Source organism: Lagenorhynchus albirostris, chromosome 1 (assembly GCF_949774975.1).
Source record: "Lagenorhynchus albirostris chromosome 1, mLagAlb1.1, whole genome shotgun sequence".
NCBI lineage: Eukaryota > Metazoa > Chordata > Mammalia > Artiodactyla > Delphinidae > Lagenorhynchus > Lagenorhynchus albirostris.
In genome coordinates this window covers 39,731,618-39,745,920 of record NC_083095.1, presented here as the reverse complement: position 1 = coordinate 39,745,920, position 14,303 = coordinate 39,731,618, and the positions used below count along the sequence as shown (strand labels likewise).

At 35.2% G+C, this 14,303-nt stretch overlaps 1 protein-coding gene and 1 long non-coding RNA gene across 3 annotated transcripts in view; one reads left to right on the top strand and one right to left on the bottom strand.

Moving 5' to 3' along the window:
- LOC132515351 (uncharacterized) overlaps positions 1-14,303 on the bottom strand; it is a 35,526-nt gene that overhangs the window by 5,190 nt on the left and 16,033 nt on the right. Inside the window, exon 2 of the long non-coding RNA XR_009539146.1 lies at positions 11,601-11,655. This is a non-coding gene — a long non-coding RNA (uncharacterized LOC132515351). The remainder of the gene's footprint in view (positions 1-11,600; positions 11,656-14,303) is intronic.
- Positions 1-14,303, top strand: part of HIF1A (hypoxia inducible factor 1 subunit alpha) — a 41,681-nt gene that overhangs the window by 14,278 nt on the left and 13,100 nt on the right. Inside the window, exons 2-7 of one of the 2 annotated variants that reach the window (XM_060141760.1) lie at positions 2,898-2,976; positions 5,439-5,629; positions 6,125-6,270; positions 6,357-6,441; positions 10,158-10,270; positions 11,197-11,399. In XM_060141760.1, the coding sequence (XP_059997743.1) occupies positions 5,581-5,629; positions 6,125-6,270; positions 6,357-6,441; positions 10,158-10,270; positions 11,197-11,399 (596 nt within the window). In that variant the 5' untranslated portion in view covers positions 2,898-2,976; positions 5,439-5,580. The remainder of the gene's footprint in view (positions 1-2,897; positions 2,977-5,438; positions 5,630-6,124; positions 6,271-6,356; positions 6,442-10,157; positions 10,271-11,196; positions 11,400-14,303) is intronic. The other variant, XM_060141750.1, reaches the window with a different exon arrangement.

Sequence of the window (14,303 nt, the reverse complement as noted above, 5' to 3'; positions counted from 1 at the left end):
CCAAGTTACATATTGAGAAGGATACCCCAGCAGAGAGAGTGGAGTGAGTGAGCCATAAATGAATAACATACTATGCTTTTGAGTAACTACAATGTGGCCGAAGAAATGTGGGAAATGATGAGGATGAAGAGATGGGCAGGAAACTAGCTAAAGGAGGGTTTCATCTGAAAATAATTAGACTTTGTCCTGTGTACCTTTGATGGGATTTTAGGCAGGACATAATATCAGAGTTCTTCGTTTGGAAGTATCATTGTGGTAGTGATTTGAGGGCGAAATTGAATGAAAATGACAGTGCAGATTAGTTCAGTCAGTGGTTCCTAAATCTCACTGTGTATCATATACATGTTGGGAGTTTTAAAAAACCCAGATTTGGGGGCCCTACTTCAGATCTACTGAATCAGATTTACAAAGGTAAGGCCCAGAAGTCTGAAATATTGACTGTCCCCAAGTAATTACAATGCAGCTAGATCAGCATTTGGGAATATCGCATTAGGTAACTATTTCAGTAGACTAAGTGGGAGGCTGGCTATGCTCCATGAGGGCTGTTCTGCTTATCACTATATTCCTAGTACTTACACAGTGCATGGTACTTGATAAATGCTCAATAAATACTTATTGAATGAATAGTTCTTGAATGAAGATGGTTATTCTGAGGTTCAGGAAGGCCACTTCCCATCTAGTGTTTTGGTTCTCTAAAGAGTTATGATAATTAAATGAGCTAATATATGAAAGCATTATATTTAAGTGAAAGCAATACACAGCGCCTAGCACATAGTAAGTGCTCGATAAATGTTAGAAGGGGGGAAAATTCTCTTCATCTTTTCTCTCATGGTACTTTGTGTAAATAGGTATCTTGGCAATTGGTTTATGCCTGACCAGAGCTCCTGAAGTAAGTATGCAGATTGGTTTTACTTTGGGGATCTGGATGCTAAGCAAATAAAAAAACACCAACAATAGTGAGCTTAAGATGTTCAAATTAAGTACAGAGATGCTCCTCTGCACAAATTAAAAATAAAGTCTAGTGGGAATGTATGAGTTGATTGGATTATTGATTCTCTCCCCTTAGTGGCTGGCAGTACCCATTAAAGGGTGCTTTGCCTTGAACAGGTAGTCGGTGGGGCAGAAAGGATTGTCATTGTTAGATGCCTTTCAGTTAGAATTTTGGATTTATAAGCAGACTCCAGGAAAGAGCCTGGCCATGAGTTCCTCTGAATAGCTTAGGGTCAGGTCCTAAGTTCCAAAGCCAACCCCTATACCTCTCTTTTATGTCTTTGGAGATGTAAAGTAGACCAATTTTGAACTTTATAATAATGCCCTGGACTTATAAATACTTATCTTGGTTATTAAAATGAGTTTCTGAGAGGCAGCATAGTCTAGTGTTAATAGCATGGTTTCTAGAGCCAGACTGCTTAAGTTTGAATATAGGCTTACCATTTATTAACTGTGTAAACTTGGGTAAACTATTTATCCAGGTTCCATTATCTGTAACATGGTGATGATATAATGGTTTAAATAAGTTAATAGGTGAAAAAAGTTTAGAATACCACTGTGTACATAGTACGCACCATGTATAGATGTTTAGATTTAAAGCTGCAGGCCAAAATGCCAAATAAAGAATGAAAATTTCCTTGGAATTTCCTCTGACCTGAGACATTAATAAATACAGGGCAGCTAAAACAATGAGATATACAAATTTCATATCCCTGCTTGGGAAAAATTAAAACAATAAAAAAGACCCATAATATATATTACCACAGAACACATGGGCAAATAAATACACATTCATGGGTTGGCAGAGACAAAAATGGAAACAGATCTTTTTGGTAAAGGATAACTTAAATGCCATATCCTTTAGATCATGGAATTTCACTTCAGAATGTCTATCTTATAGAAATACACAAGAAGTGCAAAACAACAACAACTTGTACCTTCAAGGCCAGAAAGAATTTTTAAAGCCGCAAATAATAGAGCTGAGAGATTTTTTTTTAATTTATACCTTAACTTTATTAGAAATGTCTGTTCATCTGTTAACATTTCGAATGATTATGATCTAACTTCAGTTCTTAAAGTCACCAATATTTACAATTAGGAGTGCCAACAGGCTTTTCTTGTGCAATTAGTAGACAACACAGATGAATTAACATATATGCAATTATTCTGTGTTCTTATTAATCTGAAGAATAATAGGCTTTCTCTGTAAAATGGCTATTGCTTATTCATGAACTCTGTACACAAGAAGCTTAATAAGACAGCAGCTCTAAATGTATTTCCTATACAAAATCATATGAGGATATAACTACTAGCTTCTTGTCCAGTACTGTATGCTAAATAATAATGAAATAGTAAGTATGTGAAAACTATAGTACCACAAAGATTAAGCTGTACTGCTAGTTTACTCAAACATTGATTCTAAAATGGTCATGGAAATGGGTAAGCAAACTATTCAAAAGACAGAATTTTTACTGTACTCTTGACTGATTTCTAGTGTGACTATCTTTACTTGATCTGTACTTAATAAAAACAACATAGATGGAATTGATAATTTAGAGAATAACGGTGCCCTTATTTGCATGCTAAAAATCTGCCTGTTCTGGTCTACAAAACTTTTATTGTGCCATCTAAATAGTAAGTAAATAAATAGTACAGGATTCATCTTTGTGGGACCTAGATTCCATGCTCTACCAGAAATAATTTGTGGTCAATAGTACTGTAATTCTGTGGGGTATGAACTGATAAAAAGAGCCTTCCTGTGAGTAGACAAGAAGCTGGGCAGTTCAGATGCTAAAACTATTAAGAATTTTGGAAGTTTTAGCTTTAAGCTGAGAAATGTTTTAAGAGCTCCTGTAGTCACATGTGAAGAACATCAGATAAATTTCTTCATTAAATCTTTATTACAGGTCTCCTGATTGCTTTATGTCTAGATTGATTATGAATAGAAGACATACTGATTTTCATCACCTTCTTCATCTAATTTAGGTTTGTCAACTCTTGAGATATCATATTACTTGTTTTATTGAGGCTTACTTTTTTTCCAAAATCCTGGCTCATGCTCAAATTCTTATTCTCACAGTCTTCACTAGCTTAAATATATTATCCTTTAAATGTTCTATCCAAGCTCACATTTCTAATGGATTTGTCTTATAAAACTTGGTTGCCATATCTTGGACATTCATTATCTTCAAAGTTCTGAACAATACAACTATTTCTAAAGATATAGAGATAATCCATCAGCATGGTTAGCTTGATCAGATGCCCTTTAAAAGCATATAGCATGTAATATAAGGATTTAAGTTTTTCACCAGGTGTTTCAGTTGGGTAGTAATTTGTTGGTAGCTTAGATTTGGTTGAGTAATTTAAAAGAAAGGGCTTAGTAAATCTGATGAAAGTTGCTGATTAAATTCTGATCACCTGGACTAATTGTGGCATTTGAACCAATATTCAGGTTTATCATGAGATCATTGATCATCACTGTTTTTTTGGTGATTTTACTTGAACCAGATAGAAATCTGTTTCCCGCTCCGCTGCTGCCTCTTACCTGCCAATTCAAAAGGGAAAAGAAGTGAGAGAAACAGTATCTGAGATGCTAGGGCCAATGGGGACACACTAGATGTCTCTCCCACCCCCAGGAACTTCAGTACATGTATAAGATAGGTTTTTTAAACTTTTATTATTGTACATTTTAAAGTTCAAATTTAATACATTTACTTAAAATCAATGAGAACAATGAAGTTCTAATGCAAATAAAAAATGAAGTTGTAGACTGAGGACACTTGGATTTTCATGTTAGACTTATAGCATCGAATATATTTTTGTGTTTTTAAAAAATTCTACAGCATTGAGAAAATCCTGATTCATATAGGTCAGTAGTTATAAGTAGTAATAATTTTTAATAGCTCACCTTCAATCTCAAGATACTCAAGTTAAATTGATCTAGTTGCTTGAATTGAAATTTTTGTATCAAAGTTAACTAATAATAGCAAATGTTCACATTCCTTATTAAAGTATAAAAGTCAGATGAGCACACAAACGTGAGCAAGTGCTAAAATTATATCATCACTATTGTCACAACACCGCTGCTGGAATTTCACTTTGTAATTATACAGCATAACAGGAGCATACTCTTGAGAATGAAGAGCCTTGCTTGTTTTTGAGAATGTTACTTCTATGATTGAACCTCATAACTTTGTAGATCAGTGGAGGGAGGAGAGATTTAAGGTGGAGACAATCATGTACTTAATTCACAGAATATAAGGAAGATTAAGTGAAATAATGCTGGCAGGGTTCTTAGCACAGTGCTAAGTGCTCAATAAATGGTAATGGCTATTTTCAACATTTAATAAATAATTGATTTAATTGGATTAGGTTGAGGGTCATAGGAGAGCAGCTGAGTATTTGAGGTAGAAGCAGCATTCTCCATTAAGAAGATAAAGCCTTGTGGAAGAGCAGAGACTTAAGTAAAAATTTAAAAAAACCACCTGTGTTGAAATCCTGTCTCCTACAGCATGGCTATTTTTAACCTACTGAATCCCAGTTTCCTCATCCATAAAATAGGGATAATATTTAACCTGTGTACAGGTTGTTATGAGAGAACTAGTACAGGATAGTGTTTGACACATAGTAGGTTTTAATAAACAATAGCTATTAAAGAAGAAGCTAAGGATAGAACCAGGTTAGCCTTGTTTACCTTCAGCTGGGTCAGGAGGAATAGGTAGTGCTACACAGTGAAGCAAAGGAAGATGGCTCTGCTTGGATGACTTATGAAAATCTTTCTGACTGATTTTATTCTTGGAAGAGTTCCCTAAAGATGTATGATTATATTGACACCCTTATTAGTTTTTCTTAAACTGTTCTCTTAAATTCTTAGTATTATGCCACATCATTTTTTTCTTCCATACGCCTGCATTTATTTGGTACCTTTTGTGCCAGTAATACTGAATAGATAAGGGGTTGCTAAAGGAGTAAGCAAGCTGAAAACAGTAGCTGATTATAGATGCTGATATAAATTCCTGTAGCTCACAGTCAGTATTGCTCATGTGGTAGCATAGAGGGAAAAAAGTCTCTAAGTTGAGACTACTTTTGAATGGCTATGAAAGTGCAGCCTTAGATATACAGGCTACTTTTAAGATTTTGGCCAAATCAAAAACATCCTCTCCAATTTGATGTGCCAGGGAGGAAACACTTGCTTTGGACAGGTGTGAAGCTTCACCTTGGACTTCTTGTGAGAGTTCCTTTTGTCTGCAGTAATCCAACAATTTGTGTAGCTGTCTTTAAAAAAATACATTTATGTAGTAGGATAAATCTCTATATATAAATTTAACTACATGGCATCTTCTTATCCTTTCATGGTAAGCAGAAAAATGTAAAATGAGTTTTATTCAAGCAGACGCAAACTAACGTATTGTCTTTTTTCTCTCCTCCTCCTCTCTTTTGTTAAATAGGATAAGTTCTGAACGTCGAAAAGAGAAGTCTAGAGATGCAGCCAGATCTCGACGAAGTAAAGAGTCTGAAGTTTTTTATGAGCTTGCTCATCAGTTGCCACTTCCCCATAATGTGAGCTCACATCTTGATAAGGCTTCTGTTATGAGGCTTACCATCAGCTATTTGCGTGTGAGGAAACTTCTGGATGCTGGTGAGTTGGTTTACAAGGACATGATAGGTCTAAAAATTAGAAATCAGAAGTAATTGGAAATTACTTTTAGAAGGTGGTCATACTCTCACTTCTTTTGTAACATGATATCCTTTTTATTACCTGCCTTTAAAGCTTCATTCAGGAATTTTAAGGTATTGGCCTCCCTCCCCCTCTTTTTCTCTTGCTGCACTTACCTACTTACCTACCTGTATCTAATGACATGAACCGTCTCTTTTCAGTGGTTTGCCTTGCTTCATTAGTTTAAATAATCATTAAAAGCCCTTGGAAAATCTAATTTTAGTCTTCCTGTCCTCTGGCCTTAACTGTGTTTTGTGTTAAAAGAATGACAGGAGAAAAAAATTAAATATATAGAAAAAATATATGCTGCATGTATTAAATAAAGTATCTGGGGAAAACTTTATAAAAACATCTGAATATTACTATCATTTAAGTATAACTTTTTAACTAATTTTTTTCTTCTTGTGCTTTTTTTAGGTGATTTGGATATTGAAGATGAAATGAAAGCACAGATGAATTGCTTTTATTTGAAAGCCTTGGACGGTTTTGTTATGGTTCTCACAGATGATGGTGACATGATTTACATTTCGGATAATGTGAACAAATACATGGGATTAACTCAGGTAAAATACCCACATATTAAGAGCCCTTCTGTATGTGTTTATGATTTTATGTTATAGGTCTAATTTTTTTTTTAATGTTTTTACAGTTTGAACTAACCGGACACAGTGTGTTTGATTTTACCCATCCGTGTGACCATGAGGAAATGAGAGAAATGCTTACACACAGAAATGGTGAGAAGAAAAGTTTATTGTTTGATTTATTGTGACAGGTGGTTTTACCTAATTGGATACTGTCACTAATTTAAAAATTTTGCTGTTGTAACCTAAGGCCAAACCTCATTTCATGCTTAATAAAATGTTACTCTATTCTTTGTTAAGCCCATGTTATTCTATTTTTTAGGAATTTCATAAAAATACCTAAATTTTTTAAAAAGCCCACCTAATCCATAAATAATTATACAAATATAAGAATTGATAAAATGGAAAAATAAATGAAAATCAGGACCAAGGAAGTTAATTTAGAATGTAACTTTAAGGCAAGGGGAAGTCATAATACAAATAATAGGATTTTAGACAGTTATTAAAGTTGAGGTGCCAGTTTGGGCTCAAGCTTCTAAATGCCCAAGAAAAAGAAAAAGTTTCCCCAATTTTAAAGAGCATAACTGCTGTCTGACCCCTCAGGTTGTTCACAATAATTTGAGACTATGCAGTTCAGTTAGAAAGTATTACATTATGGATGCCTCCACATTAGCAGTAACAAAAAAAAGACCTGCTCGGACCTTTAACTCAGGAATGAATTGTTAAAAATAATCAAATCTTCCAAGATTTGGGAGAAAAGTACCTTGTGAATTACAAAAACTGAATTAAAGTCTTTTCACAGCTGTGCCTTCTTAAATAGAGTATATAGATCATAATTTGATCTTTCTTTCATGACTCAAAAGTTACCACACTGAAAATTTGTCATTTTGCTCTGTGGTTGTTCTTTGCAGCTCTCCCACTTAAGTGTAAGTTTGTTTGCTTCTACATTAAACAACCTCATTTATATTTCTTTGTTAATAATTTTTTATGGTTTTCTGTTTAATCTCACCTCATTTATACTAATAGTTAACCTTTATTGAGAGATTACTCTGTGCCAGGACACTGTTTTCTGAATTTTATGTGCTTTAACTCCTTTAAAAACCCTGTGAGGTTAACTATTTCTGTTTTACTGAGGAAACTGAGTTACAGAGTTATTGAATAACTGGCTGAAGATTACTTGGTTAGTAAACAGCAGAATAAGGGTTAAACTAAGGTAGACTGGCTCAAGTCCACACTCCTTAGTACTTTAGAGCTCTTTTCATGTTCACCAACTCTCATTACATTCTACTGCCATTTCTCACCTTGGAGCCCTCTTCTGTTATTTAATTTCATGCCATGTTCTTACTGTGAACTTGGAAAGCAAATGAATACTTTTTAGAATTCTGTGTAAAGGAGGAGTAAATATACTCTAAGCAAGGACCTAAGTGGGCCGTTGATGAGTTTAATATAGTGTTTACACTTTGAGGTTTGTATTGGCAGCTCAGTGCTTCCCTTGGGCTAGACTATAAATGCATGGATATATGGAAGTCTTGTTTTGATTTGGTAATGATGCTAATGCATTATTCTAAATCAGATATAGTCTACTTATTATAGCTTAAATGTATGTTTTTAACCAAATGATTTTTTAAAGCACATGAACGTTCAAAGCACATATGCTCTCTTATAATAAATTTGTGATTTAATTATGAACATTTAAAAAAATCATTCCTAATGTTAATGAATTTTTGATATCTTGTTGGGAAAGAAAAATGCAGATTTTCACTTTTAGCAAAGTGCGGCTGCTGCAATGCATCACATTTTGATGATACACTAAGAGCCTGTGGTATTGTTTATACAGCATAGTCCTATTTCATTTAAATTCTAAAAATAAGATTTAGAGTTCATTAAATTATTATAAAATATTTATTTTTATAGGGCTAAAAACTTAGTTGTTTAAAAACTTTTTTTCATTAGGAAAATGCTAGTACTTTTCACTTACCATAGTTTTTAAATTTATTAATATCTTCATGTCCCAGTTCAAAGGCTTTGGGTTCCCAAAGGTCAGTCCAATTCAAGTTTAGATTTTGAAGGACTGAAAATACCCCAAAGAATTTACATGTGGATCTCTGCTGCTACCACAACGCCCACCCCCCCACACACACATCCCTAATACCATCACCAAGACCACTGTGGTTCTTGTGTCTTTTTAAAATCCACTTTCAAATGCTTCTAGGGAGGGCAAATGCAGTCCTATTTAAGTAAACCCAAATAACTTGTATCAGCACCAAGACTGCCCCAACTTGCCTATATTCTGTAATTGTGAGTATGAACTAGAACTCTTCTTTCTCAAGAGTCCAGTATTTCTAGCTAAGCAGCCTAAATTTAAACGTATTATCTTGTTTCTTTTCCACATGTTACTTTTCTTTCAATATACTAGGCTCAAAATCTCCAGGTCTTTTTTAAAAAGTTCTCTTCTTCCTTATTTCCATTAATCTTTGAGTTTTTATAGATTCTACCTCTTCACTTGTCTTTTGTTGCCCTTCTTTTCACTTCTACTGCCTGCTGCTCAGCCCCTCATTACCATCATTGTATTCTAACACATCATATATATTGCTGCTAGATTAATGTTCCTTAAGTTCCTATTGTGCTTCCCAACTCAAATTTTTTAGAAGCTGTATTTTGTATATGTAAGGCTGAACTCCTCATTGTGGCATCCATAGCCCTCTATAGTTATAGGCCTAACCATCCCTTCTAAGTTTGTCTCATTACTCCTCTGCATGTACTTTATATTATAGTCAAACTGGACTATGCACTGTTCCCCAAATATGTGCTGTTTTTTCTCACCTCTCTGTTTTTCGTTCTGTTCTTCTGCCTGGAATACTCTTCTTATTCATCTCTACTTACTGAAATTCTAATGTCTATTTTTCTAAGAAGGACTTTTTGGTTTCCCCTTGACTAGATTTCCCCTTGACTAGAAGTTATCTTCTAATCTCTCTCTGTACTCCTTTAAAGAGTTCTTGTAAGCCTTGGGCGCTTACTCTACATCATATTGTTGTCATTGGCCTCACTACGTATACTCAATTTTTAACTTCTTCAGGAGAGGCATTGTGTCTTGTTCATCTTTATATTGCCTGAAGTATCTAGTCCAGATCCTGCATAATGAATATTTTTGTATTTGTTGTGAATCAGACTGATCAAGGAAGAGGAGAAATCAAGTTGCTGTTTGTTTAGTCACCTGAGTCTAATCTCATTTTTTTTAGTTATCTGAGGCTTGGAATGGGAGTAAATAGACTTGAGTTTATTTAAATCTAACTTTGCTTTGAAAAGTCATTCAACATGTTTTTTTTTTTCCTAGTAACAAAGTAGAGATAATTTCCTGCTTGCTTTACAGGAAGATTTAAGAAAAATCAGATATATAAAAATGTTACTTGCTATTGAAGAGAAATTTTCTGTTTTAAAAGTTCTGTAAATATACAGAATATTTATTATAAATTGAGCTAGCACATCTAGTAAAAGTTTGGAGGAGTTTGCTGAAGTTCTTTTTTTGGGTGTGCTTTGTACACTGATAACACAGTTATAGGGCAAATTCATACAGTGTTTATATTTCTTTGTAATTTGACCAACCTTACTGGCTTGAATGTGAAATGATTAGGTGCTATCCCAAATATGGATTCTCATCCCACCAACTCAGGGAATCACTACTACTGTGAACCCATTACTTACTAGAAGTGTGTTAAATCCCTTGGGTATGTTAAAATGCGCAAAGCAGTTGTGCTCATGTTGACACTTTTCATTGAATAGCACCTAGGTGCTGAGGACTATGCTATTCTTACTGTAATAAATTTGTGTGTTTAATTATGTTTTTTAAGTTTATTTAATGTTTTCATTAGGCCTTGTGAAAAAGGGTAAAGAGCAAAATACACAGCGGAGCTTTTTTCTCAGAATGAAGTGTACCCTAACTAGCCGGGGAAGAACTATGAACATAAAGTCTGCAACATGGAAAGTAAGTAAAAATGATCTGTGAATGCACTTGATTTATAGATAAATTAATACATCTTGACATTTCTAATATTAAGACAGCATTAGAGGAGTTCCCTGATGGCGCTGTGGTTAAGAATCCGCCTGCCAATGCAGGGGGCACGGGTTCGAGCCCTGGTCCGGGAAGATCCCACGTGCCGCGGAGTAACTAAGCCCGTGTGCCACAACTACTGAGCCTGTGCTCTAGAGCCTGCGAGCTGCAACTGCTGAGCCCATGTGCCACAACTGCTGAAGCCCGCATGCCTAGAGCCCGTGCTCCACAACAAGAGAAGCCACCACAACGAGAAGCCCGCGCACCGCAACAAAGAGTAGCCCCCACTCGCCACAACTAGAGAAAGCCCGTGCACAGCAACAAAGACCCAGTGCAGCCAAAAATAAATAAATAAATAAAATTAAGATAGCATTAGAACTATGAGGGAAAAACTTACTGTTCCTTGGCATTTATAGATTTAACATCCAAACAGTGTAGTAATTCACCAATTTGAGGCATGAACTTATGTGCATTGTGATGCTACTGGCTTTGCCAACCACCCAGTGTTTGAATCTTGATAGAGATTAATTTTCTATTCGTTGTTGTATCATTTCTTTGCTCAGTGTTGAAACACAGTCATCAGATCAAAAAAAAACCATCAAACAGTGACCAGATGAGTGAAAAATCAGCTCAGATTTGTATGAAGGCAAATTTTTTTAAAGAGTAATCTTATGGTGCCTGAGGGGTCATGGGTGGTGTTGTAGGGAAAACATTTATTGATTTTCAAAAATGTAGTAATCTACTAATGACAGTAAATTTTATCAAAGCTTACTTGCCATGTCAGACTCAACTGTCTCTGCATTTTGTTTTTTACTAGCATAAATTTTTTTAAAAACTGCTTTGTTTTTCTTTATACATAGGTACTTCACTGCACAGGCCATATTCATGTATATGATACCAATAGTAACCAATCTCAATGTGGGTATAAGAAACCACCTATGACATGCTTGGTGCTGATTTGTGAACCCATTCCTCATCCGTCAAATATTGAAATTCCTTTAGACAGCAAGACTTTTCTCAGTCGTCACAGTCTGGATATGAAGTTTTCTTATTGTGATGAAAGGTAAATGAAATATAAAATATAACTTGAAATTTTTAATTAGTCCACAGAACTTTTTTTAACTATTAACTGTAATAAAGACTATGTATGCTTTCTTCCACTTAAGTTGAATACAACCATACATCCTAGAATTTAGTAAAATTAACTTTATAGATTAATTCAGCCACATTTATTGCACATTTACTATGTACCATACATACTTACTCTAGCAGGTGCTATCCAGAGATTATTAGGATGAGGTCTTTTTCCTTTAGGGGTTCTAATTTATTTAAAGAAAAGATAAATATATTTTAGAGATATACAGTGCATAATTTGAGGAAGGATTACTTCTGTTTGGATTAGAAAGGAAAGTCTTTGGTCATCTCCTCATCCTACATATTTTTCCTGAGCAGCTCCATCCTTGCCCATGGTTTCTGTTGCTGTTTCTCAAATTTCTACTCATAACTATTTCCATTTAATTGCCAATTTGATATTTTTATCTGGATATTCTTCTGTATTATAGACTAAATATTTCTGTACTTGACTGAAACACTCCTACCCCTAAACAACACTTCAGAAACAGCTTTTCCTCTTTTAATGCCTATCACGATTAATATACCACTGTAGACACATGACTCCAGCAAACATTGGGAAGTCGTCCTTAACTTTTCTTTTGCTTTCATTATCTACACTCAGTTGGTTCCTAAATCTTAATAGATTTACTATGTACATATACCTCCTGATCCATTCCTTCCTTCCACTCTTGCTTTCCTGCCATTGAGTTCTTCAGCTTATTATTACCTTTGGCTTGAACTGTTGCCATAGTCTCCTAACTGCATCTCTGCCAACAGATTTGTGCCCTTTTAATCTCATCCAGGTTTCCAAGAAGTGGAATTCCTCATGTGAAAATCATATCATGTCATGTGAAAATGCCTCAGTTGCTTCCCTTCATCTTCACACACAAAAAAACTTTTGTTTATAAAAAATATTATAAGAGCAGGAGATTTTTATCAAAGGAAGACATACATTTTGAAAAGCTGAAAGAAAAACAGACCTATGCAATATATCTAAACTTCTTAGCATGGCAAGCAAAGATATTTATGATCTGGCCCCTGCTGACTTCTCCAAATTAATCAGGAGAAGGGGAAGACCCCTTCTGATGCGGCCCCCAACACCCTACAGCCAGAGAACTCCACATGCACTATTGTCTTAGTGCAATGATGGTTTTCTCAACTCCAAACACGTACTTAGCTTCCAAGAGCCACCTACTGCATCTACTTGTAGAGCTTTCCTTGTTTCTTTAAAAAACTACCATTCCTTATACATACTCTGTCATAACCTTTTTTCAGCTTTTGTAATTAGTTGCTTGGTTGTCCCATTTTTTACTGTAAGACTGTGTAACACAGTGGCTGAAGGCATAGGTTCTGTACCCAGACTACTAACTTCTGACTTTGCTGCCTATATCCAGATGATCTTAGACACATTACTACTTTTCTTTGAGCATCAGTTTGTTTAGAGTATAATACATGTATCTGTATTATCTTCAACTTGAACATTATGTGAGAAAACCGATTTGAAGCCCTTAGCTCTAACATGAAGTGGATAAGAAGCCCCAGCCCTACTGGACAAGAAAATGTGACAGAGCACTGGCTTTGGAATCACATAATTCTTGATTCAGTCCTGGCTTGCAGTCCTGGTACTTATAGTGTGGCCTGGGTGTTACAACTTAACTGTTCTAAATCTCATGTTCCTTATCTGTTAAATAAGGGTCACGCTTCAAAAGGCCGTTGTAAGGAGTTTGTTGAGTGCCTAGTACGCATAGTGACTGCTTCACCACTGGGGTTAGCTTTAAGAAGAATGAAGACAGAAGAGCTAAGAAGTATTTTATGGTGTTTACTGCCTGCATTTATGTCAATGTATGATAGAACAGAGATGGCCCATCATTTTTTTAGGAATTATTTTTTATTTTTTGAACTCAGTATGAAGTATAGGGGTGGGCTGGGGAGAAAGAAAAGTGATGGAGCTACAATGAGAAAACAAGAAAGGGAGTGACATTCCCCTTCTGGTTATCTTAGAAAATAAGCAAAATGGTCGTGGCAGAGGGGTAAAGGCAGCCTGCTTAGAGACCAACCAAGTAAGGTTTTGAGTCTGACCAGGAGATTGTTGTTTTCTGGTTAGAGCTCTTTTTAGGAACTTCTCACAGCTATAACCCCTAAGAACCAAGATATAGAAAAAATTTTTCTCAATTTTGAGAAAATCTAACATATCAAACTTCTTATATCCAAAATGTCCCACAAATGGCTATTATTTATTATACTAATTTCCACTTATAATCATTCAAACATTTGAGCATCTACTATGTTTGTGGCACGACAACTGGCACTAAAGTAGAAATGAAGTTTAATTCCCACCCCATGATACTTAGAATGAATGAATCCTGTACTGCACAGTTGCTTTAGATTACAGGTTTCCTAGTCCATTAAAAACACTTTTTGATTAAACTTTCTGGATCACTCCTCCCCTTTTTGGTATAAAAAGCTATGTAATTCTCTAATGTTAAATTATCTTGACCTTTCTCCCTCAAATATGAATACAATTGACCTAGGAAAATAATGCTGTATTTTGATGTTTATATTTTAGTGATAGACATACCTCAGCTCAGATTGAGAAGCACTGATTGACATCTGATTAAATCAGAGCTCTTTAATGTGATACACAAAAGCTCTCATTAATCTCATCCTCCTGCCTACTTCTCCAGCCTCACCTCCCCACTTCCCCCTGCTAACCACGTCAGAGTATTTGTTGCCTGTACAGTGTTGACCATTTTCTCATCTCTGGCTTTGCTTGTAGTGTACCTTCTTTCCGAAATGGTTTTGCTCTCTCTTTGACTCTCTTTTATACTCAACTCATAAGTCTCCTATAAGAAGC